A 25,232-nucleotide genomic window follows, 5' to 3' on the forward strand; every position below is an offset into this window, starting at 1 on the left:
GGGGCCCCCACTGAGTACTTACTGATTCTGTGAATGAATAGGATCCAACCAATCAGGTAATGTTTTCCAGATGCCCTGTTCCCTTGGCTCTTCAGGCACTTTGACCTCCCACTTTCTTGCTGACCTTTTTGATTCTCCACACATATGCTGTGCATATGCACACACACACGCACACTCATGTAAGCACACCTCCCTCAAAGAGGCCTCAGAGCTCACCTTTGGTTACTACATCCTGGCACGTTCCCCTGAAAGCAACACAGTACGCCTACTTCTGCGCACAGTCTCTGCCCCGGTATACCTCACCGTGACTGCTGCCTGAGGAGCTCCCTGCACCAGGAGGCAGCCGCAGAAATGGCCAGGGCCGGGACTTCCCTAGTGGTCCAATGGCTAAGACTCTGAGCTCCCAATGCAGGGAGTCTGGGTTTGATCCCTGGTCAGGGAACTAGATCCCACATGCAGCAAGGAAGAGTTCATATATCACAACTAAAGATCCTGAATGCTGCAACTAAGATTGAAGATCCCACATGCCACATCTGAGACCTGGTGCAGCCAAATAAATAAATATAGTTTTTAAAGGAACTTCCCTGGCAGTCCAGCGATTGGGACTTTGCCTTCCAATGCAGAGTACACAGGTTCAATGCTTAGTTAGGGCACTAAGATCCCACCTGCCTGTTGGTCAAAGTGCCAAAACATAAGACAGAAACAATATTGCAACATATTCAATAATGACTTTTTAAAAAATGACCCACATCCAAAAATTTTGAAAAAAAAAAAAAAGAAAGAAAAGGAAATTGCCAGGGTAGAGACCTCCCTGGTGGCCTAGTGGCTAAGACTCCAAGCTCCCAATGTAGGGGGCTGGGTTTGATCCCAGCTCAGGGAACTAGATTCCACATGCTATAAACTAAAGATCTCTCATGCCACAACTAAGACCCAGCAGCCAAATAAATAAATATTTTAAAAAGAGAGAGGCTTCCCTGGCAGTCCAGCGGCTGGGACTTTGCCTTCCAATACAGGGTGTGTGTGAAATCACCAGGGTCTGCATCCCTGGTTCCCAGGCCTCCCCTTACCCCTCGACCACACTGAGAAGGTCCCACTGGCTCTGCCACCCCAGCCCACTCAGAGGGAGCTTCAAGCCCGGAAAACCCGAGTCTAGCTGTTCCCAGTGTCACTTCTGTTGAATCTAAGTCTGGGTCAGACTGCCTGCTTAGGGCTGTCTTCTCGTCTGCCCCTATCTTTGCAGAATCCTGAGACCCAAGATGAAACCAGGTCCCACCTCAGACCAGGAAAGGGCTTCAGGTGACACAGGGCCCTGCCCTCCCTTCACTCCTGCCAACAGAGAGACGTCAGCCTTGGCAAGACCTCCGGACACATCCATGGGCTGCAGTGGCCAAACTCGCCATGGATGGTATTCTGTTCCTACCACGGGCACATACATGATACAGGAGGGTGCACAGGGCACCAGGTCTGCTCTTTGCAAGGCAAGCCAGGAGGAGGAGGATGAATGCACCCCTTTGCCAGGGCCCCACTTCTACCCACATCACACCATTCACTGGAGGCAGGGAGAAACTGACTTCACAATAGCCAAATAGCCATAAGACCTCCCTTTACCTAAAGCTCAAAGCTGGCAATGTCAGATAGTCTCACCTGTAGTTTTACACGGGCCCTGGGAAAGAGTAAAAGATTGTGTCCTTCCATTCACTGTAGGGTGGGTGGGGGACCTGAGATGCAGAGAAAACCCAGATGAAGAAAGACACCTCTGCAGACCTGGGCTTGGATGTGGGAAGGGAACCTGGCAGTTTCGATTTTTATCTAATACTTTCAACTCCCTCCTCTGGACATCAGATAATATTGCTTCCCAGAGATGAATAAGGGGTTCATCAACCTTCTCATTACGAAAATGAAAGATCTATGCTTAATCACTTCTTATCACTGAGGGAATAAGAAGCTGAGCTGAATCAGAACATCAACAGAGGCCTCTTCACAGACTTGGTCTTCTTTCATCCTAATAGTAAAATGAAAGTGGAAGAAACTATCATTTCCAAAGTTTCTAATGTTACAGATAGAAACAAATTAGGACTCACTTGAAAAGAAATTTTAGAACCAGGCAAGATATAGGTTTGAATTCTAGTTATGCCTCCATGTGTCTGTGTGACCTTGGGAGAGTTAAAGTTGACTTCCCCAAACCTCAGTCTTCCCCTGGCAAATAGGGATTATGTAAGAAACTGACAGGGTTCATTGTGATGATTAGAAGACAAGTATGTAGAGCAACTGGTACAGAAGAGGGCTCAAAACACAAAACAAAACGTAACAACAGGGGGATTCCCCTGGCGATCCAGCAGTTAAGACTCCACACTTCCACTGCTAGAGGCTCAAGTTCGATACCTGGTCAGGGAACTAAGATCCTGCATGCTGCAAGGTGCGTGCATAAATACATAAATAAGTGAACAACAGAACCATTAATGACTGCCACGGTGAATATTTACAGTGCCACACTGGACTGTGTTTACACACATCTCATTCAGTCATCCCAGAGCCCTGTGTAGAGGTCTGCTCTTGTCCTCATTTTACAGATAAGAAGCCTGAGGCTCAGAGGAGTTCAATCACTCACATAAGTTCTCCTGATTAGTGAGTGACAGAACTAAGATTTGAGCCCAGGCAATGGGACTCTGGGTATTCAACTGAAGCTCAGAGAGGTTCTGACACTTGATGAAGGTCACACAGCCAACTCATGAGAGGGAAAAAGGGTCTGGAGGCTTGATTTTTCTCACTTCACCTCATCTGTTGTGCCCTTTTCTATTAGACAGATGAAGACTGGGACTGAACTTGCCTGAAACTAACTTGGGACAGATACCAAAAAAAAGCACTAAATAATAAATGATCTGGCATGCTGGCCAGGACGCACCCCAGAGCACAGGAGGGGGAATTGAACCCTTTCCTGGGTATCATGTGGGAAACAAGCCACTTCTGGCCGCTTATCGTTTACTTATTCACAGGCTTTGATGATAATCACACCTGCACACCTCCGCAGGGCCGAGGCGGCACAGCACCCAGGCAAAGAAGATGTGCAAGTCAGCATCTGGACTTAAAGGAGGCTGAGAGAGCGGGCAAACGGTAAACTCCAGGTCCAGGGTGAATTGTGTGACAGGTGTGTGAGGTCCCCTTGGGGGGTGAGAGACTCACCTGAGGGGCCAGGCTGGGGCAGGAAAGCTGCGGGTGAAGTCATCGGAGCCTTGATGGGCACGGTGGCAGTGCCACCCCTCGCTGCCCTTCTCCCTGCGGGCGCTGCCAGCTTCCCTCCAGAGGCACTGGTAGCTTGGGACTGCACCCCCAGCCTGGACTGGCTGGTGTGTCGGCCTTCCTCCTGGGTATGTTCAGACACTCCTGAAACGCCCAGACAGGGGATCAGGGTGTGTGGAATGCATCCCATCTTGGGTTTATTTTACATCAAGGGTCCCCAACCCCTGGGCCACCGACTAGGTACTTCCTGTCAAATCAATGATGGCATTAGATTAGAAATATTGTGCACAAACATATAATGAGCTTGAATCATCCTGAAACCACCCCGCACCCCTCTAACCCACCCTATCCTCCCCCTGCAACCCACCCTCCCCACCCCACCCCCAACCCCCTTGTCATTGGAATAATTGTCTTCGGGCAAACCGGCCCCTGATGCCAAAAAGCTTGGGGACTGCTGTTTTAGATGGTACGCCCGTCAGAAAGAAAGCGTGTGTGCACAGGCACACACACACACACACTCACCTGAAAGCCATTCTCTTTCCAGTTCTCTTTCAACACATCTGATTATTCCAGGACAAAGTCTCCTTTTGCTGCCAGAAGCCCTTTAACACCTCTCTATCCTTGCTTGTCTTGTCTTGTCTTTAACAAAGAGAGAGAAGGCCTCCGGCTCACAATTCTGAGCATGGGATGATATCTAGCGAGAATGTAAGAACAAGTTTTTTCATTTTATTTTGTTGACCTTATTTACAACAAGTGATATTGGTTTTCAGTTTTTTCAGTACTGATAAAATGTTTCCTTTCAACAGACATGGTTAAAAGCAGGTATTCTGGAACCCAGACTATTGGTTCAAATCCCAGCATTGCCACTTCTGACCTGTGTGACCTTGAGCAGGACACACAACCTCTCTGTGCCTCGATTCCCTCATCTGGAAAAGGAAATTAATAATGACATCTCCCATGGGACTTCCCTGGTGGTCTAGTGGTTAAGACTTCACCTTCCAATGCAGGGGGAGGGTCGGATCCCTGGTCGGGGAGCTAAGATTCCATGTCTTGTGGCCAAAAAAAAAGCAAAACATAAGACAGAAACAACATTGTCACAAATTCAATAAACACTTAAAAATGCTCCATATAAAAAATTTTAAAAAAAAGTATCTCCTTCTTGGGTTATTGTAAGGATTATATTAGTTAAAATATGCGAAGGGCATAGATTAGTGCCTGACATCTGGTATATACTCTGTGTGTGTGTTAGTCACTCAGTCGTGTCCAACTCTTTGCAACCCCATGGACTATAGCTCACCAGGCTCCTCTGTCCATGTAATTCCCCAGGCAACAATACTGGAGTAGGTAGCCAGTATAAATGTTTGTTATTATTAGCTTATATGTGGGGGAGGACCCGAGGTTTAATGAACACTTCTTTGGAAATTCCACCATTTTCCACCTGAGGAAGTGAAGCCTTGGAGAAGATGATTAAGCAGCTGAGCAAGGATCTGGGTTGGTCTCTGGATTCCCAATCCATTTACCAGCCATCTCAATCTTCAATAATTAATATCATCTTGCAGCCTCAGCTTATTCATGGGCAGAGGGGCACTAGTACTATCTCACTGGATGTTGGGATGCTGTGTGTACAGTTGGTTCAGAAAATGAGTTGCTATGATATCTCATTGAGAGTCCCTTGGACTGCAAGGAGATCAAACTAGTCAACCTTAAAGGAAATCAGTCCTGAATATTCACCAGAAGGACCGATGCTGAAGCTGAAGCTCCAATACTTTGGTCACCTGATGAGAAGAACTGACTCATTGGAAAAGACCCTGATGCTGGGAAAGATTGAAGGCAGGACAACAAAGGATGACAAAGGGATGACAAAGGATGAGATGGCTGGATGGAACAACAACAAATAGAGTATATCCATGTTATCAGAAGTTCATGAAAACTGGTCATTACGAAACAGAATGTCTAAAAAAGGATAGGGGAGCAATAGTGAAAAGAAGTTGAGAAATATTGCCCTTAACCAGCAACTCGGGTTGCTACTCATAAGTGGGTTGTGAAATAGGCTTAATGGGTCATGATAAGTATTTGGGGAGATAAAAAATGATAAAAAGGGAAAATGATACAATACAGTGTGCCCTGCACATAATCAGAATCTGAAAGTATTGTGAGAAAGTTTGGCATGTGTGTGTATGTGCTGAGTCATGAAAGTAAAAAAAATGGTGAAAGCCATTGCTCTAAACCACGGTTTTTCTTTTTCTCCCCTCCTTACTTATCTCTCTCAGGCAAGCCCATGCAGCCTTGGACTGTTTTACTCTGAACAGGAAGAACCTGATAAGGAAAGAAACGTGGAAGAGAATGCCCAGATTCCAGTGAAACTAGGGCCCGACCTTTACCAGCTCATGGACTCTCCCCTTCCTCAGTCTATTTCAGAGTAAGCCCATGGCTGCAGAGAGCAATGACTGGTCCTCCGCACCAGAGGGGAAAATGGCTTTCTCTTCACTGCCTCCCCTAATATTCCTCCCTCTGCCTCCCTTGCCTTCTTTCCTTTCTGCTCCCACCTTGGAGGGCAGCAGTCCTGTTGACCAGGGTCTGAGTCCCAGAGCTGCCATTTACTGTGCAATCCCAGAACAAGTCATCTAACTTCTCTGAGCCTCAGTCCTCTCAGCTATAAAATGGGGGAAATTATTCAAAAGACTGCAGTGATGCTTAAATGGGATAAAGCATATTAGTATTTTAGTGCCTTGTGTTCAGTGAGTGCCCATGTAGCTGACAGGCTCTGAACCCAGGTTATCCATGTTATCTCTATTTAATCCTTGAAATGAGCTTACACAGGAACAGGGAAGGTGATAGGGCAGACTTGCATCAGGCTATCTGGTTTCAAACCTCAGTTCTGTATCTTTTCACATAGTTCTTTCTTTGTGACTGCAGTGTGTCCCTTTTTAAAAAGGTGCTTTCCTCATAACCCCACATAATGATTTCAGTTTACATTATTACATTGGCCAGCTGGGAAATATAGTCTTTTAAATAAGCACACTTCAGTCTCCAGCAAAATAAGATATTAAAGATGGATACCAGTTACGCAACCAGAGTCTCATCTTAAACAGTTTTATCTTGCTCTTGATTTAACCTGTAATTTTCAAAGGCCCATCCAGAGGAGAAAATATGGAGTAAACAATAAGAACTGTTAGCAGAGATACGCTCTGAAAATGTGGATGACATGTCTAAATTGTATTCAGTGATATTTTGTTCCCTTTTTCTCTTAACCTTTCAGTTTCTTTAGAAAAATGAGTTTATGAGTTTTCTATATCCATTTAACATGAGAGAGACCAATACATTCAGAAAATATGGTTGGAAGAAACCATATTGCATAACCTTGGAAAAGGCACCAGTTCTCTCCAGGCCTCTGTTTCCTCACCTGTAAAATGGGTACAATAATACTCCCCATCTGCAACGTTGTTTTGAAAAAATGACAATATTGCTAAACACTCAGATCAGTGTCTGTATAATTAGCATTTAATGAGCTGGCATTATTATTATCCTAACTTCACAGATGAAAAAATTGAGGCCCACAGAGATTAGCCAACCATCACTCAGGGAATGGAAGAGCCTAAATTTGTTTAACGTTTTAAAAATTCTAGGTATTTCCCTGGCAGTCCAGTGGTTAAGACTCCGTTCTTCCATCGCAGGGGGTAAGGGTTCCATCCCTGGTGGGAAGCTAAGATTCCACATGTCTCTGGGCACCATTAAAAAAAAAAAAGAAATCCAGTTGGCCTTAAAATGCACATAGGAGGTTTATGTGTAAATGCCCACGATCTATATAAGGGCATTCCCAACCCCTCAGAAGGCTCCCTGAGGTCTCCTCTCAGTACCTCCCACCAAGTTAAACGCTGTTCAGATTTTTCACGGAAGTTATTTTGCCCGTTTGCAACTTCGTCCAAATGGAGCCAAACAGTATGTTTCTTTTATTATCCATTATCCGTGGACTCTGAATTTGAAATTCAGATAGTCCCACCCTAGGACCTGCCGTCTTAACTGTTATCCTATACCACCTGTTAAAGCACTGACTGTTTGGGCTGCTCTCATTTCCCCCACCTCCTCTTCCCGTCTCCTCGTTCAGGTCTACCCCTGAATCCTAGCTGTCCTTCAAGCCATCAACGAATTCTAATTCATCTGTTCTCTGTTAGACGGCTTCCCCCGCTCTGCCCCGCCCCTATGCAGGCCCCTCTGCCATGAAGCATATGATAGGGCACACGTGTCAAGAAGTGGGCCAATAGGAAGATGGCATTTTCCAAACCGTCCACCAGTCCACCAATAGGAAGGTGATGTTCCCTCCCCCTCCAACTGCCTCTGTAGAACTGCCTCCACCTCCTGCCCTTGCAGTTTGACGCCTTCCTTGTATCCTGAAAGGGTCCCCTCAAAGCTGCTTAAGGGGTGCAGGATGGCAGGCCCTTAACTCTCCTCATCCCTCCTGGGCCTTTCCCACCCCTCCCTTCCCTAGAGGGGATGGGAGGAGAGGCTTTTCCAGACAAAAATAACATATATGTGAATGTTTTCAAAGGTTTTCCTATTGTTTGTTTTCTTTTTAAATGGGATAATACTTAGAGTTTTCCTTTTAAAAGAACTATTTTTTTTTTCTAATTTCAGTTATCTTTACAGTTTAAACACTTGCCTCCTCCTTTTTTTTTTTTTTTTCTGATTTCTGAGTGCAGATGAGAGTCACTAGTCTCCCTCTCTAGCCTCCACCTTGCCCCTCCCAGGTGAGGACCTAGGAGAGGGGAGAGGAGACACAAAGAGGTTAGGGTGGGAGGATAGAGCTTGGATGGGGTGAATTAAGAAATCGCAGGCACGCACTTAGAATTGAAAGGGAAAGAAGGAATTTTAAGGTGTGAAATGGACTGGGAGGTATAAACCAGCTTCTTTGATTACAAGGAACATAAATTAATGGAACTGGATTGATAAGACAAACTTGGGATGTCCAGTTGTTCAAGGATGAGGCATATTTAAAGTGCAATAAGGATCTCAGATCAGGGAAGAGCTATGCCTGCTGGAGTTTGACGGTTACAGAAAAATGCATCCTATAGACCATTGAGTTATAGGGATTGGTGGGAGCGTGGTCTGTGAGTCTGAGGGACAATGTGCTGAGGTGTTCTCATAGTCATCTTACCTTCTCTACGCCCAGACAGGCATGCCTCTGCTCTTTGTACTGGGCTGTGTCTTCTTCCCGCTGAGCTTTGCTGTCCTCTGCTGGGGTCTGCAGAACCATTCCAACCTGCGGATGGAGAAACAAGAGGCTGTTTTGGTGGCATCCAAGTAAGAGGGCAGGGCGAGGGCATCCTTCCTGGGGCCAGGGCTGAGGAAGCTGGTCTCCTACTTCCAGGAAGAGTTAGTGATGAGACCATTAGCAGACTGTGTGTGTATGTGAGGGTGGCTGGGTGGGGGTATAGAATCAAAAGACACTCTCTATGGGATCTCTGGTTTCCCAGGTGGTTCAGTGGTAAAGAATCCGCCTGCCAATTCAGGAGATGCAGGAGACTAGGGTTCCAACCTTGGGTCAGGAAGCCTCCTGGAGAAGGGAATAGCATCCCACTCCAGTATTCTTGCCAGGATAATCCCATGGACAGAGGAGCCTGGCGGGCTACAGTCCATGGGGTCACAAAGGAGTCTGACACAACTTATCCACTAAATAGCAACAACAATGGGATCTCTTGCAAGCCACTTAACTTCTCTGAACTTCAGAGTCCCCATTAGTAAATGGATTTAACAAGAATACTCACCTGCCATTCCTCATGGAATGTTGTGTGAGGGTAAGGTGAATTCACATCTATAGAATAGGGCTAGGGAGTCCAGTGCTTAGGCTTCAGTGCTCTCATTGCCAGGGGCCTGGGTTCCATCCCCAATCAGGGAACTGGGATCTCATAAGCTGAGCCACCTGGGAAGCCCTACATGGCCAAAATAAAATAAAAATAGTTGTTGCAAACTCCTTCAAGTGACACAAGAGATATAGGCTCTGTGCGGACTGCTTGAGCCAGAGGACTATGTTTATCCCAACGGGGGCAGCAACTGCTCGGCTCCAGCCAAGCATCATGGAATTAAAGTGTGGCCCCAGTGTTGTCTGATCTTCTCATTTTTTCTTAAAAGTTGAACTTTTATGTGAAATCTTATTTTTGTAATTTTGTAATTTTATGATTATTCCTGGGTCAGGAAGATCCCCTGGAGGAGGGCATAGCAACTTACTCCACTATTCTTCCCTGGAGAATCCCATGGACAGAGGTGCCTGGCAGGCTACAGTCCATAGGGTCCAAAGAGTTGGGCATGAGTGAAGTGACCTAGCACGCATGCGCACTGCAAATTTATGGTCTATCTGACAAAGATTAGTAAAACACTGGCGAACTATCCCCAAACCTTAGGGAGGAGGAGGAGCTGACAGAAGGCATAACTTATAATACCTAGGTGTCTGAAAGACAAAAAAAAAAAAAATCCCTACCTGTTTTAATCTCTGCTATCCAAAGTGAAGCCACAGCCCCTTCACCAGGTCTGTGCTCCTCGACCCAGTAGTCAGAGTGGCTTGCTGTCACCCGTCCTCGTCCCAACGCAGCACCATCCTGAAGCTTTGCCCATCCTTTGGCTCTGGCCCTATGCAAACATGGGTTTGAAAGCCAGCTTTGCCAATTCTCATAGCTGTATTATCTTGGGCAACTTTTTTGTCATCTTCCTTTTTTTTTCTTAAATGTCTAAACCTCAGTTTCTTGTTTATAATATAGACAAAGATGCTATAATCTGAGAAGGTTAAATAAGAATAAACATAAACCACTTCACCCCATGCCCAGTACGTAGTAAACAGTCAGGAAGTTGGGTCCCTTTTTCCTTTAAGTGAAGCGCTGAAGCCAGGAAGCTAGGTCCACTGTTGCCTCTGAACTCCTGCTGCCTAAGGCCAGAGACCTCCCAGGGTCTGTTTCCACAGCACGCCACTAGAGGGCAACACAAAATAGCAAATCTCAGTCCTTTGGGTAGGCTTTGGACAGTGAGAAGCAAATCGTACGGTTGCTATGGAAGCATATCTTAGGGCAGACTTGGAAACCAAAGTATGGTTTTGGTAGCAGGACCCCACGTCATGCAGAAGTCTACGGGGAGGTTGAGTTCAGGATGAGAAGGCCGAATTCTAGGGAGGCGGCGTGAAAGTGTGAGAAGCTGCTCAGAGGCCGGTGTAGTTCTGGCTGAGTCTCTGACCTGCACTGAGATCCTGGCCAAGTCACTGGGCCTCGGTTTCCTTGCAGTGGACTGAGGGGCTCAAATCAGGGGCCTTTCCCCCATGGAGACTGGGCTGTGAAGTTGCAGAGGAAGGGGAGCTGGGACCATCATAAACCTGATGAAGAGAGTGACCAGGGCCTTGAGGAGGCCAGGCAACCTGAAGGACACAGGCAGGGGCATCTTCGGGCTTGAAGTGAGTTTTCAGAGACACTGTGCTTCCTCTTCAAAGCCTGCCACCCAGTATGAGAGGGCTCCTGTCTTCTTAGCTACCTGGTCTTAGGGAGAGTCACTGAAAGCCTCGGGACTATTGCTTGACCTGTAAAAAGGGGATACATGCAGTTATCTCAGTGCTGTTACAATAGTTAGAGGTGGTCATGGGACAGTCTTGCAGTGGAGTTGGGACCCAGAGGCACCTTATGTAAAAGTATGTGTTGTTTTGTTTTTAGTCGCTAAGTCATGTCTAACTCTGAGACCCCATGGGCGGTAGCCCCACCAAGCTCCTTCATCCATGGGGATTCTCCAGGCAAGAATACCGGAGTTGGTTGTCACTTCCTCCTCCAGGGGATCTTCCCAACCCAGGGATCAAATCAGCGTCTCCTGCATTGGCAGGCATGTTTTTCACCATCTGAGCCATCAGGGTCTTATACCTCAGAGTTTGGGAGGTCTCTGAATCTGATACTGTGTTAAGGTGTATTTTTATTCCCATCCATTCCCTAAACTCAACCTTCCGAGACAGTGAGCTGCACTAACTTCTGGTCCCTACCCAGGGAATCCTCTTACTCTCTGTGGGAATGGGTGCCTCTAAGCTGGGACCCCAAGGCAGCTGAGGAATAAGTATTGAGAGGCCTTGGCGGAGGAGGAGATGGCAGGCATTTGCAAACTGCTGGTGGGAAACGGGCTCAGGCCCATCTGGGGGCCCAGGGCCCCCACCCCAGCCGGCCAGGGAGCCCCAGAGGAGAGCAGTCCTGCCCTCGGCCATTATCCTCAGCAGCCCCCTGAGCCTGCCGCAGCGTCTGTCTCTTTAAGGGCCTCCCCCTCCCTCTTTCTCTGCTCCCCCCATCTCTGTCGCAGCCACTGCTGTGGCTCAGAGCTGCATGGGGAGACGCCGCTGCAGGTCCGGTTTCTGGGTGTCTGGTCGGTGCCATCAACTCCCTCCTCCTCCCCCCACCCTCCCCAAGCCGGTGATTTCCCCTCCCCCCGCCCCCTCCCCGCCGAGGGGGCAGGGGGCTGGGCCCGAACTCTCCATAATGCCCTGGGGCTGCCTATGGGCCCGGCCGCGGGCACTCTGGTGGCAGCGAGAGGCGGGAGAGCGGTGCTGACCGCTGACCGCCTGCCCGGCCGCTCCTCGGTCTCCCTCCCCGCCCTCCCTCCCCTTCAGAGCTGGCACCACAGTCCCACCCCCACCCCCCACCCCGCCCCCTCGGGCCCTCCCAGCCTCTCCACGTAAGCCCCCCCACCTGCCTCGCTCCCTCCCCTCCCCCACCCGCAGCCTCCTCGTCCTGTCCCCTCTCGCTCTGTCCTCTCACCCAGTCTTGCTCCCAACCCTCTGGCTGGCTCTCTCCGGCTCCCTTGCTCGGATCCTCCCTTTCCCCCAGTCTCTCCCATCTCCCCAGTCTCCATCTAACTCCCTTTCTCCGGTCCTGGGAGGGGGGGGGTCGGGCTCTCCAGTCCCATCCCCTCCCCACCCTGCCTGTCCCCTTTGTGCCCCTTTCTCTTCTTCTCTCTCCTTCCCCGGCCTGGCGTCCCTTCTCCACCCCCATAACTCCCTTCAGCTCGGCCTCCCAGCCCTTTCCCGGCTGCTCTCAGGCTCCCTGCCAGAGGCCTGAGCCACCATGCTGACCCCCATGGTGGCCGGGGGGGTGGTGTTCCCCGGACTCTTCCTCCTCTCCAAGAACACGCTCCAGCGGCTGCCCCAGCTGCGCTGGGAGGAGGCCGACGCGGTCATTGTCTCAGCCAGGTAAACTGCCTGCCTTCCCTCTGCCCCCTCCCCTTCCCAGGCTGCATGGGGATGGAAGGGACCCTTGGCCGGATAGGGACTAGGGGCTCCTGAAGTGGTCAGTGGGCTCTACCTCCAGCTTCCTTCTTTCCGCGCTGCCTTACTCACTGTCCCAGGAGACCTCATCCAAACCCAGCCATCTGGTCTACTAGGATTCAGTCTGCTCTGCTTCCCTTTCCCATTCAGCCTCCCACCCTCCAAAACAGGGCTGGCATGTGACCAAAACATTCCTATAGGATACTAGGGAACACGGCAAGGGGCCATGTATCATTAGGGGTGGGGGGCTGTGTCTGGGGGAATGAGGGACAGATAAGTGAACGGTAGAACTCTGCACAGTCCTGGAATGCGGGCCAGAGTTGGGGAGGGGAGTGTGGTGGCTGGCAAGCAGAGAGCGGGAAAGTAGCTGGGAGGGGAATCAGGGGCAACCGAGGGGCCAGGGATGACCCACGATGACTAGGCAGCTGAGAGGTGTAAGAACAGGCCCAGGGCTTCCCCCTGCCATCCTGTGCTGCCACCCCCCCCCACCCCCGACCCCGTCCCCGTCCCTTCCCTGGAAGGGACCTCGTTATCTGCCACTGGTTCTCTGCATCAGCTCACCTCACGATGACCTCCCGGGTGTCCTCCTGAGAGGAAGGCGACTCCGTAGCAGTCCTGGAGGCTGAAGTGGTGGGGCTGAGTCCCAGGCGAGGCAGCCTGGAGAAAAGATGGGCAGGAAGCACCCGAGAAGCACAGAAGCTGGACAGTAAAGAGGAGGAACCAAGAGGCGCATCTCCCTCCTTTACAGCTACTTCCTCTTCCTCCTAGGCTAGTGTCCTCTGTGCAAGCTGTAATGGCCTCCACTGCTGGCTACATCGTCTCCACCTCCTGCAAGCACATCATAGATGACCAGTAAGTTCCATGAGACCACCGCTTCCCCCCATTCCAGCAGCCTATGTGCATGTGACCCGTGAGTGGGGCACAGATCATCCGGGGGACTCCCTCAGTGAACCCCAAGCCCTTAACTTGGGCTTGAACAAGCTAACTACAATAGCTGCAACTCAACACCCCGAGAAAAATTTATCCACATCCTGTCCTTAAAGGTCAACACCAGGAGGAGGAGAAGCGGGGAGCAAAAAGGATTCTCAAGGCAGCTCCTAGGTTTCCCAGCCTCTTGGATCATAGTAGGTTCTGAGTGTCGTTTCCTCCCCGCCCTCTGCCCACTCTTTCACCCCCTCAGACCCCATTTCCAACCAATACCCAACTGGGGTGCTTCCCTACTCGCTCGTGCCAGGCTCACCCTTCATCTCCTCCCAGAATCCAGGTGTCCAGTCCCAGCTCCATGTGTGAGAGGGACAGATGACACAAAACAAGGCCACCAATGGTTAGACAGTGGGATGGGGAGTGAAGGGTGAAGAGGCCAGATTTTGGGAGTGGGAGCTGATGCAGTGGCTGGTGCTGCCAAAAGAGCCCAGGCCGGAGATGTGGGGCAGGAGGAGGGAGGAAAGGGGCCCTGTCCGTGGTGCTGACACGGCAGCTCAAGGGGACCCAGGCTGTCATTGCTGCTAGTTGCCTGGGAGGGTGCTGATGATGCCCCATGCTTAACCTCTGATCCTGTTCCTCCTCTCTGGTGGCCTCTCTGGGGACATGGTCTGGATGACCCGACCTAGAGGTGTCTCCTCTTTCCCTTTAATTCCTTCATCTGCGGAGTGAGGTCCACCCCTATCTGGAAGGGCTGCTGCAAGGAGGAACTGACTTTGTGTCAGATGCCTACAGCAGTCCTGGCCATACAGAGTGGATGCTAAACTCCTTCTTCAGACCCCACCCCAGGGACTTGGCTTCCTCCTGCCCTTTCCCCCCATTTCCCCTCCTGAGTCCAAGAGGAGCCTGGATCCTCCCCCACCCCCACATTCCCTTCTCTCACCTTCTCACAGAGGTCACCTTCCAGCTCTTACATGTTCTCCTCCCCGTCCCCCCAGTCTGTTCTTGTCCCTCCCCCCTTAATCCTCAGGTAGGTGGGAGGATCAGGGTTAATCCAGGGGCAACAGCTGCTCCTACCTCTGAGCACCTAATTGCTGAAGAGGGTGGGGATGGGTTTAACCCTTCACACCAGAGCCCAGGGTCTGGACCCCCACAAGCTAGTGGTGTCACCATGTCTGCTGTGGCTGACTCCCTAGGCCACTCTCTGCTCTGACTTTTCTCAGGCCAGTTGGACCCCTTTCCACCTTCCTGCCCTTCCTCTCTAACCTGGGCTGCCACTTCCTCTCCTCTCTCTCCCGCTCCCTCCCGGTGACACACTCCAGCATGGCTCTCTGCTTCTTTTTCCCCAAAAATCATCCCTTCCAGGCCAGCCTTCCCCAGGGTTCACCTTCTCCTTCCATGTCACCCCTGGTCCTTAGCTGGCCCACCCCCAGGTCTCACTCCACTTCTCCCTTCAGCAGCCCCTCTTATTGGGTCCTCATATTTGTGTGCCTTCCAGCTGACTTTGTTTTCATCTCTCTACCAAGCCTGGGGAGTACTGCTGGGTTTGCCTCTTAGACCTCCCGCCCCCACCTCGAACCTGTCACAGGACTACGGACTTCTGAGAACGTACTCCATGTGCTGACTCAAGAAGAAAAATGCAATGTTGCATATTCATGCACTTTTCATTTTTGTTTACTCTCAAAGCACACGGAACTTTCTCTGCTCTTGGCTCCTTTTGCTCAGCGTTTTCCTCTTAATGCTTAGCTGTACCTGAAAAACCAAGAGGTGGGGCCACCTTCGGGCAGAACCAGCAGCACTGACGGCATCACCAATTCCCATCCCGAATCTTCTAGAGGACAGTAGGGCTGAGAATGAGGGCTATGGAGCCAAACTTCTCATGTTCGTCCCTTGGTCCGGTGACCTAGCCTCTCTCACCTGTAAACTGGGGTGACAGCCATACTTACTTTTCATGGCTTTTTGTGGGAAGTAAATAAATTTGTGCTTGTAAAAGATTTAGAGTATTGGAATAGGGCCCTCATGTAATAAGTAGTCAATTAATGTCAGTCAAGGCTTCCCTGGTGACTCAGACAGTAAAGAATCCGCCTGCAATGTAGGAGACACACATTTGATCCCTGGGTCAGTAAGATCTCCTGGAGGAGGAAATGGCAACCCACTCCAGTAGAATTCTATGGACAGAGGAGCCTGGCAGACTATAGTCCATGGGGTTGCAAAGAGTCGGACACTTGACTGAGCCACTAACGCTTTCGCTTTTAGTGTCAGCCAGTATGATCTCTCCCCACCACTCCTACCACGTCTGCTGTAATTTGTCCTGATCTCCGCTGTCTCTAAGAGCTGGTCTGGCCTGTTTCTCACTCTGTCTCAGCCCTCAGTGCTATGACTGTCTGTTGGTCTGTCTTCCTTTTTCCTCCTAGCACATTGCCGAGAGACAGAATATGAATGAATTAATATGAAAAATGAGTGAGAGACTTCCCTGGCAGTCCAGTGGTTAAGACTGCTTGCTTCCACTGCAGGGGGCATGGGTTCAATCCCTGGTCAGGGAACTAAGGTCCCACTTGCCACATGGCATGGCCAAAAAGAAAGAAAGAAAAATGTGTGCGTTCTGAGCTCAGTCTGGGTTTGAACCCCAGCCCTATTGCTTACCAGCTGAGTGATCCTGTGATCACTTGAGCAAGTTTCTTGCCCTCCACCTTGGGATTCCATCATGTAATTTGAGAGTCTACTTCTGTCTCATGGTTCTTACAAGTATCACTGGAGATTTGACTCCTGTGATGCATCCAACATAGCCCTCAGCACTTGGCAGCTGCCCTGTCCATCTCCTTCCCTCACTGACCCCACCCCTCTCTCTGCCCGACAGACACTGGCTCTCCTCCGCCTACACACAGTTTGCAGTGCCCTACTTCATCTATGACATCTATGCCATGTTCCTGTGTCACTGGCACAAGCACCAGGTCAAGGGGCACGGAGGGGACGAAGGCAGCACGAGAGCCCCGGGCAGCACCTGGGCAGTGGCACGTGGTTACCTGCACAAGGAGTTCCTCATGGTGCTCCACCACGCTGTCATGGTGCTCGTGTGCTTCCCGCTGTCGGTGGTGAGTGGGGTCTGTGGGAACTAGGGCCCCGTGTCCCGCTCATGCTGGTACTGAAGGAGCCTAGGAAGCCCTGGGTCCAGGTCCCAGCAGGATGAAGTGCCCCAGGGAGGGTTTCCTGAGCTCCAGCCCAGCCCCAAATAGCAAGAGGTTGGATCACGCCCAGCTGTGATGTTTTGGAGCTGGTAGCTCAGTTGGTAAAGAATCTGCCTGCAATGCAGGAGACCCAGGTTCGATTCCTGGGTCAGGAAGATCTCCCGGAGAAGGAAATGGCAACCCATTCCAGTACTCTTGCCTAGAGAATCCCATGAACAGAGGAGCCTGGCAGGCTACAGTCCATGGGGTTGCGAGAGTTGGACCCGACTTAGCAACTAAACCACCAACCACCACCACCACCACACACCGCTGCAGGCTTCCCTGGTGGCTCAGATAGTAAAGAATCCGCCTGCAATGTGGGAGACATAGGTTCGATCCCTGGGTTGGGAAGATCCCCTGGAAGAAGGGAATGGCAACTCACTCCAGTATTCTTGCCTGGAGAATTGCATGGACAGAGAAATCTCGCAGGCTTCAGTCCATGGGGTCGAAAGTGTTGAACATGACTGAGTGACTTTCACACACATGTACACACACCACTGCCTCTGAGACTCAGGGCTTTCCAGGTGGTACAGTGATAAAGAATCTGCCTGCCAATGCAGGAGACACAAGAGATGTGAATTCGATCCCTGGGTTGGGCAGAGCCTCTGGAAGAGAAAATGGCAACCCACTCCAGTATTCTTACCTGGAAAATTCCATAGACAGAGAAGACTGGTGGGCTACGGCCCATGGGGTCACAAAAAGTTGGACACAACTGAATAACTGAGCATACACACACGCCTCTGAGACTCAGTATCCTCATCTGTAGTATCATGGATATCATCTCACCTGCAGGAAGTTTGGAGGGATACGGGGGGTTAGTGCTCCCAGATTTGCTACTGTTCACCTGTGCTCAGACTTTCAGAGTGAAGCATCTCCAAAAGGGACAGAGAGGAGACAGCTCGGGAGGACAGGTGCTGCCAGGAATCCAGGCTCAGGCCAGGCTGTTTCCTTCTTCCCCTCTCAGGTGTGGCGTCAAGGCAAGGGAGACTTCTTTCTAGGCTGCTTGCTGATGGCAGAGGTCAGCACCCCCTTCGTCTGCCTTGGCAAGATTCTCATCCAGGTGAGCGGGCGCTGAGGGTTTGCGAGCTTGAAGGGAGGACAAGGGAAGGGTTGAGCACTTTTAGGAACCAATCTGGGATTATCCCCTGGTGGCTCAATGATAAAGAATCCACCTGCCAATGCAGGAGACACGGGTTCGATCCCTGGGTCGGGAAGATCCCCTGGAGGAGGAAAAGGCAACCCACTCCAGTATTCTTGCCTGGAGAATTCCATGGACAGAAGAGCCTGGCGGGCCACAGTCCATGAGGTCTCAAAAGAGTGGGACACGATTTAGCAACTAAAAAACAACTGGGATTTTTCAAAGGACAGGTGGAGTCAGGTCTGGGAGGGGCTATCACGTAGGGTATAGGGGAGCTGTCAGGGCAGAGGGGGAGGGGGGGAGGGGGCGGGTCCTGGGGCCCCTAACCTGGCCCCTGTCCCAAGGAGGGAAGGCCGGGAGGTGGGCGGAGGGGGAGGTGGCCCAGGGGGCTGAGTCGGGGGCGTGGCCAGAGGCGCCTGCCCCGCCCCTGACTGCCCGCCCCGCCCCCGTGTGCCTGCCCCGCCCCTGTCCGCCCGCCCCGCCCGCAGTACAAACAGCAGCACACCCTGCTGCACAAGGTGAACGGGGCCCTGATGCTGCTCAGCTTCCTTTGCTGCCGGGTGCTGCTCTTCCCCTACCTGTACTGGGCCTACGGGCGGCACGCGGGCCTGCCCCTGCTCGCCGTGCCCCTCGCCCTCCCGGTCCACGTCAACCTGGGCGCCGCGCTGCTCCTCGCCCCGCAGCTCTACTGGTTCTTCCTCATCTGCCGCGGGGCCTGCCGCCTCTTCCGGCCCCGGGGCTCCCGGCCGCCCTCTCCCTGTCAGACCCAGGACTGAGGGTGGGGCCGAGGGCGGGGGACCCTCCCCACCCCACCCCCATCCCCACCGCGTGGGAACAGGGCTCTGGGGCCGCTGGGCTAGGAGTGGGAGCCAGGGGCCTCTGGCCCTGACAGCCCCCCTGGAAACTGACAGATGGACTCCGACGGGGTGGGGTCACGTCCCTTCAGGGGCTGGGGGCCGGGACCAGGGGAGACAGAAGGCAGGAAGAGGGGACCTCTCCCCACAGTGCCTGAGCCGAGGGGTCGACCCCCTCCTGCATACCCCTTTCTCCATCATGTCCCCTGGGCCCTGGAGAAGCGAAGAGGAAGAAGGCGCACCCCTTCCCATCCGCTTAGGGCTTTTGAGGCTGTGGGGAGCCTGGGTGGACCAGGACTCAAAGAACTGTGGGGGAGGCCCTGCTGCCAAGGCCATCCCAGCCCCCCTGCTGCAAACTCCTCTGGGAGGGAGGCGACACCCCCTCTAATGTCCCTGGTCTGGTCATCTCCACAGCTTCTCTCCAGGGGAGGCCAGCCTGAGGAATCTTATTTATTTTATTTATTTATTCAAATTTGTTGGGGTGGGGGGAGGGAGGTGGCTGCTACCCCCAGCCTTCCCAGTGCTGAGCAACCCCGGGGGGCAAGTGGGGGAGCACGCAGCCCCTTCCCTGTTAGGCTGACATCTTGCCCCTGGGCCCTGGCATGTCCCTGGTGCTACAGACTTCTCGAGGCTTCCTCCAGTCTGGGGACGGGGGGACCCTGGGAGGTGCTTTACAGACCGCTAATAAAGACATCAGCGTGAACGCCACCAAGGCCCTGTCACCCAGTTCTTTGGGGTTGGGGAGGGATCAAGCATCTGGGGCAGACAGTACCATAACAGGTTGACTGTGGGACAGGGCAGGCCCCCCAAGCTGAGCAGTCAGGGAGAAAGAAGCAAGGACTCTTATTCATCAGCAGAAGAGGAGAGCAGGCATGGGTGTGCAGGGCAGAATCCAGGGCTCTCCTCTGGCTTTTTAGGCCCCTTTCTCACAGCTCCTGTGGGGTGTGGAGATCAGAGGTTGGAGGTCACGCTGCCTCCCTGGGCTTTGGGTCCCTCAGCCTCTTCCCTGCAAGGTTCCGGTGGGTGGGGGTGAGGGGGTGAGGGACAGGCCTTACATGTGAGTGCAGAACTGGAAAAGCAGGAAGAAGAAGGCCACCAGCAGAGCACCCACCAGGATGTGATGGAAGAGCCTGGAGTCAGAATCTGCTCAACAGTGACAGGCAGACAGGGGACCCTGGGCTTGACTCCAACTAAAGGGCCAAGGGCAGACGTCCTCCAGGCCCTGGCCAGGAGGACAGCCCCTTCTCAAGCTGGGTCATACCTGAGTTAGCAAAGATGACTGGTTTCTCTCCAATGAACTGGGCCACGGCCAGGAGCCTGGCTTGGTCTGAGTCTGGGTAATCAAAGAAGTCAGTTCTGTCTAAGAAGAGCGGAGATTCTGCTCCCCGGCCCGAGGCCTTGGCGCTCTCCAGACTGGGTGCTGGGGACACAGAGCGAAGTCTATGAAAGAGCCAAGCAGAGCCCTGAACCCCACCCAAGAGTCTGAGACAGACCCAGGGCCCTGCCAAGCCACACAGCCTTCGTGTAGCTATGGAGGGCCTTGATTTTGTTCCCAGAACTTCTTAGGGGTTGGCTGAGCCCTCCAGGAGAAGGCCTATGCTGGGCAGGGAGGATGGGAGAGAAGTGTGGAGAACAAAGAGAAGAGCCCAGTTGTGGCCTCCCAGCCTCTGGGGGCGGTGGGGCGGGGGCGGGGGCGAGATTGGTTGTGGCATTGACCCCAATCCCCAGCCTTCCTCCTCCCCACTCTTCCCAGCTTCCCACCTGATTCTAGGGGCCCCAGCCTGAGCAGCCACATCCATACCCACACCCACTGCCCTGGCCTCATCACCCCTCCACTCCTGTGATGAGGTGAGAGTTCTGTGATGTCACAGCCCAGAGCCATTCTGATTACACACTCTAGGGTGAGGGGAGAGAGGAAGTGCTGGGATCCAGGACCCTCCCCCACAAGCCCCTGGATTCAGAGGGGAGAGGTTGGGGCTCATAGAGCCTTTGGGTTGATGCTGTTGATAGAACAGTAAGAGTAGAAGCCCCAGGATTTACAAATAAGGAGCTTGGTGGGACAATTTGCTGAAAGCCAGAACTGAGGAAAGCAGCATTTGTATAGCAGGCACAGTGGATTGGTTGGGGGGATGGAGGACAAGGCTAAACATCTCCAGTTACCCCCTTGGATCGACCGCAGATAGCATTTATTGAGCACTTGCCACGATGCCAAGTACTTTTCATGGACTGACTCATTTAACCATCATAACATCCTCTAAGGTAGGTAATATGTCCTCATCTTACAGAGGAGGGAGCCAAGACAGAGGTGAGGTAGGCAACACACACTTCCAAAGGGCACCTATATTTTTCCCTGGGCCCCCTCCTTGCCTTGTGTCCTCAAATGCAGGGGCCCAGGGATCTCCCCCATGACCCAAACTCCATCTCTTGGTGCTCCGCTGAGGACAGCGCTGGGGTGAGCCACCTAGAGACACAACAAGCATTTCCACTAGGTGGCAGCAGTGTCTGCCTGTTTCTCTCTCCTTACCTAAGGAAGACACGGCTCCCTCATCCCATCAAGTGGCCTCGGGAACGGCAGGAATGGGGGTGGTCAGAGGAAGTCCCCTGACCCATCTCGGGGCAGGGGTCTGGTCATGCCTAGAGGCTTCACAGACTCCCCATCTCTGGGTAGGCTCCCCCATGGTCCATTCTGTTTTCCCGTTCTGGTTTCTTCTTTTCCCTTATTTGTCGCTTTCCAACAGTCACTTTCACTCTTGTGGGCTTCCCTCAGAGGACAATAGTTAGCTCCCCTTCGATTGGCAGGTAGGCCTGTCTGTCAAACATCTGTCCCGCCCCATCCGAGCCCAAGGAGACTTCAGGGTCTTCCTGGTTTTGCTACACAATTGCCTGTTCAACATTCTCTGACAAGTTCTGCGACATGCCCCACGTCAGACACGTGTCTGTGGTGCGTGAGGTCCTCTGTCCTGTGGAAGGAGGCTCCTTCCTCCACTGGGTCCCCACTGTCATCTTTCCGACCCTCAGGGACTACCCACCTATTCTCCTCACAGCAACCCTGGGAGGTACTTGTCAGGGTCAGCTTCTACTTCCTAAACAAGGAAAAGGCCCAGAGAGAAAAAAGAGGGGAAAGGAGGAGACAGACTAACATCTATGGGGCCTTCTGGGGGACTGGCTCTGTGTGTGTGCTCAGTCATGTCCCACTCTTTGTGACCGCATGGACTGCAGCCTACCAGGCTTCTCTGTCCATGGGATTTTCTAGGCAAAAGTACTGGGATTTGTGGCCATTTCCTTCTCAAGGCATCTTCCTGACCCAAGGATTGCACCCTACATGTATCTCTTCTCAGAAAAAGGAAGTGATTTGCCCAGTGTCATGTGAGGGACAGCAGGGACTCAGCCTGATTCCTAGCTCTGGCCCAGGGCTCCCTCTGCAGGCCTGTAGGCAGTTGCCCTCCAGGGCTTAGCTGGGAGAAGGGGTCCTGGGAAAAGGGGTCCAGACTCTTTATTTAGTCTTTGGAGTGGATTTGACAGTTTCATGAGTTGCCTCAAAGGAACACAGCTGCCCTCTTTGCCAGAAAAGGCCCTTTGGACACAAGCAGTGAATTATCCATTCATTTATTCATCCAACCATTAAATAAATGTATCGAGCTCCTGTTATGTGCTGGACTCCATTTATGGCTTAGATAGAAATCACCAGGGCATGGTCTCTGCCCTGGGGGACCACAGAGGAAAGAGAACTCAGGGATGCACATTGTTTGAGTGTAAACACACTAACCCTAAGAGGCTGTCTACACTTGCTGTCATTGCTCACTCAGCTTTAACGTATCTTTCAAACTCTTCACAACTGGCTTCGTCCCCACCACTCCACTGAAGTCCCTTTCCGTGGGGTGCACCAAGGACCCCATAACTTGCCAAATCTAACCCTTACTTCTCTGTTGGTTCTGACTCTCAGCAGAGTGCGCATACTCCTGCCTCTAGGCACTCACCGATTTTCTTGACTCCTCCCCCTCTAAGCTGCTCAGGCTTGGACCTTCTCTTTTCTATCTATACCCTCTCTCTCTAGGTGATCTCATCCAGTCGCATGGCTTTAAATACTATCTATATGCTGGTGACTCACAGATGTATATTTCCAGCCCGGCCCTCCCCTCTGAGCTCCAGACTCCCCTACCCAACTTCCTGCTTCATGGCTCTGTCCAAAAACATCTCAAACTCAGTAGATCCCAAGTACAGCTCTCAATTCTCCTATCCCAAACCTGTGGCTTCTTCCCATTGCAGCAAACAAGCTCACTGTTGCTCTAGATGTTTTGCTCAACATAAAAACTTAGGAATTGCCTCAAACCCCTCCCTGTTTCTCTCCTGATAAACCCATAATCAAGGCCTGTTGCTTCAGGACTTCCCTGGTGGTCTGGTGGCTAAGACTCTGCGTTGCCAGTGCAGGCAGCCTGGGTCTGATCCCTGGTCAGGGAACTACATCTTGTGTGCTAAAACTAAGAGTTCCAATGCAGCAACTAAAAAAAAAAAAAAAAAAAAATCCAGCATGCCTCAGCTAAGACCCAGCACAGCCAAATAAGTAAGTAAAATATATATATTTTAAAAAGAACTGTTGGCTCAATTTCCAATCTAAGTCTCAAGTTCATCTACTTCCCTCTTCTCATTCAAGCCAACCCCATGTCTCATCTGGCTTATTGCAACGTTTTGTGGACTGTGTGATCTCTATTTGTCAACCCCATGTCTCATCTGGCTTATTGCAACGTTTTGTGGACTGCGTGATCTCTATTTGCTCTTCTCCTATTGAGAACAAACCAGAACATACAGATCCACTACTTAAAACCCTCCAGTGGCTTCCCTTGAACTGGTTACCTTGATCTGTGAGTCTCTTGTCTACCTACCCACTTCAGTTCTTTCCCAGCTTCCCTTCCTTAGCATACCCCAGCCTTTGATACACCTCTGCCTCCCACTCTCTTGCCCCCTACTTGACCCAGAAATTCTTCCTCATCTCCTAAGTCTCAGCTGAGACAACACTTCCCCTGGGAAGTGAACTTGAATTTTCTGACTATCCCCCATCACCACGTCAGTCTCATTGCACTGGAGTTGTCTGTGCATTTGTCTATTTCCCCTACAAGCCTGTGAAGCTAGAGATCATCGATCTTGGTCATAGCCATAGCACCACAATATAGAGTAGGTATTCAATAAATATTTATTGGCTTAATGGATGATGAAAAGCCTTTCCACCTCTAGACATACCAGGGCTCAGCACTGTCTGCATGCCCCCTGCAACCAGCCAGAACTCCAGCCTCATCCTCACCTTTCTGCAACAAGGCTTTCTGGATGCCCCATGATAGGTCTGCACTAAGCCCCATGAGAAGAAAGTAGCAGAGGAAGCAGGTGTGGGCTTCTCGCCCAGCTTGCCCTTCCTCTCACTGCAGACCTAGGTCTGCCTTTCCTCAAACTCACCAGCTCTGATCATGGATAGCATCTCCCTTAGTCCTGCCTCCTTTCTTATCCTGGAGAAACTCAAAGGAAGCCTTATGGCTGCTTTTATTTTAAAAAGACATTATTTCAGGGTTTCCCTGGTGGCTCAGTAGTAATTTGCCTGCCAACGCAGGAGACACAGGTTTGATCCCCAATCTGGGAAGATCCCATATGCCGTGGAGCCACTATGCCCATGCACCACGACTACTGAGCCTGTGCTCTAGAGCCCAGGAACCACAACTACTGAGCCCACACCTCAACTACTAAAACCCAGGCGCCCTAGAGCCTGTGTTCCACAGCAAGAGAAGCCACGGCAAGGAGAAGCCTGAGCACCACAACTAGAGAGTAGCCACTGCTCCTTGAAACTAGAGAAAAGTCCAGGCAGCTGCGAAGACCCAGCACAGCCAAAATAAATAAATCAAATTATTTTTGAAAAGATGCTATTTTAGTGTATTCTTTTGAGTAGGTAACATATGCACATGGTACAAAATAAACATTTCCTATTCCTGCCCTCACCTGCCTCATGACAGCCTCCTCAGAGGTCACCATAGCTACCATTTTCCTGTGCAGCCTTCCATAAATGTATGCACAAATAAACAAACATATATAAGTTCTCTCTCTTTTTTCACTCAATGGCAGTATTCCATTCATGCTCCTCTGTAGCTTACTTTTTTCAGTTACCATGAGATTGTGAAGATGATTCTGTATAAGTACATAAAAAGCCTCCCTGTTGTGGCTGCATGCTACTTCATTGTGTGAAACTGTGACAGAACTGATTGAATCAGACGGACATTTAAGTTGCCTCCAATCTTTTGCCATGGCAGATATGGTGCAGTTAATAATCTTGAACTTCTATTATTTTGCTCATGGGCCAAATCCTAAAAGCGGAATTTCTGGATCAAAGAGTCAAACAGTGGTTACAGAGATGGTACCCATTTATCCACAGCCTCATCAACATTATGTGTTAACATTTGCTTTGATGTTTACCATGTGATTAGTGACAAGTGGTGTCTCAGTGTAGTTTGGTTTAACATGTCCTTACTTAAAAAAAAAAAAATGGGGTAGGGACTTCCCTGGAAGTCCAGTGGTAAGGCTCCATGGTCCCACTGCAGAGGGCACGAGTTTGG

General features: G+C 51.2%; 2 protein-coding genes across 2 annotated transcripts; one reads left to right on the top strand and one right to left on the bottom strand.

Annotated features, from left to right (window-relative positions):
* On the top strand, positions 11,932-19,350 carry FAM57B (family with sequence similarity 57 member B). Its single transcript, XM_018039940.1, has 5 exons — positions 11,932-12,430; positions 13,274-13,357; positions 16,284-16,518; positions 17,615-17,710; positions 18,277-19,350. Exons 1-5 carry the CDS (start codon positions 12,306-12,308, stop codon positions 18,562-18,564), a joined length of 828 nt encoding a protein of 275 aa, XP_017895429.1. The 5' UTR covers positions 11,932-12,305; the 3' UTR covers positions 18,565-19,350.
* On the bottom strand, positions 19,694-20,467 carry C25H16orf92 (chromosome 25 C16orf92 homolog). Its single transcript, XM_005698003.1, has 3 exons — positions 20,404-20,467; positions 19,904-20,062; positions 19,694-19,785 (listed from the first exon to the last, which is right to left on the bottom strand). Exons 1-3 carry the CDS (start codon positions 20,465-20,467, stop codon positions 19,694-19,696), a joined length of 315 nt encoding a protein of 104 aa, XP_005698060.1.

This window comes from Capra hircus, chromosome 25 (assembly GCF_001704415.2).
Source record: "Capra hircus breed San Clemente chromosome 25, ASM170441v1, whole genome shotgun sequence".
NCBI lineage: Eukaryota > Metazoa > Chordata > Mammalia > Artiodactyla > Bovidae > Capra > Capra hircus.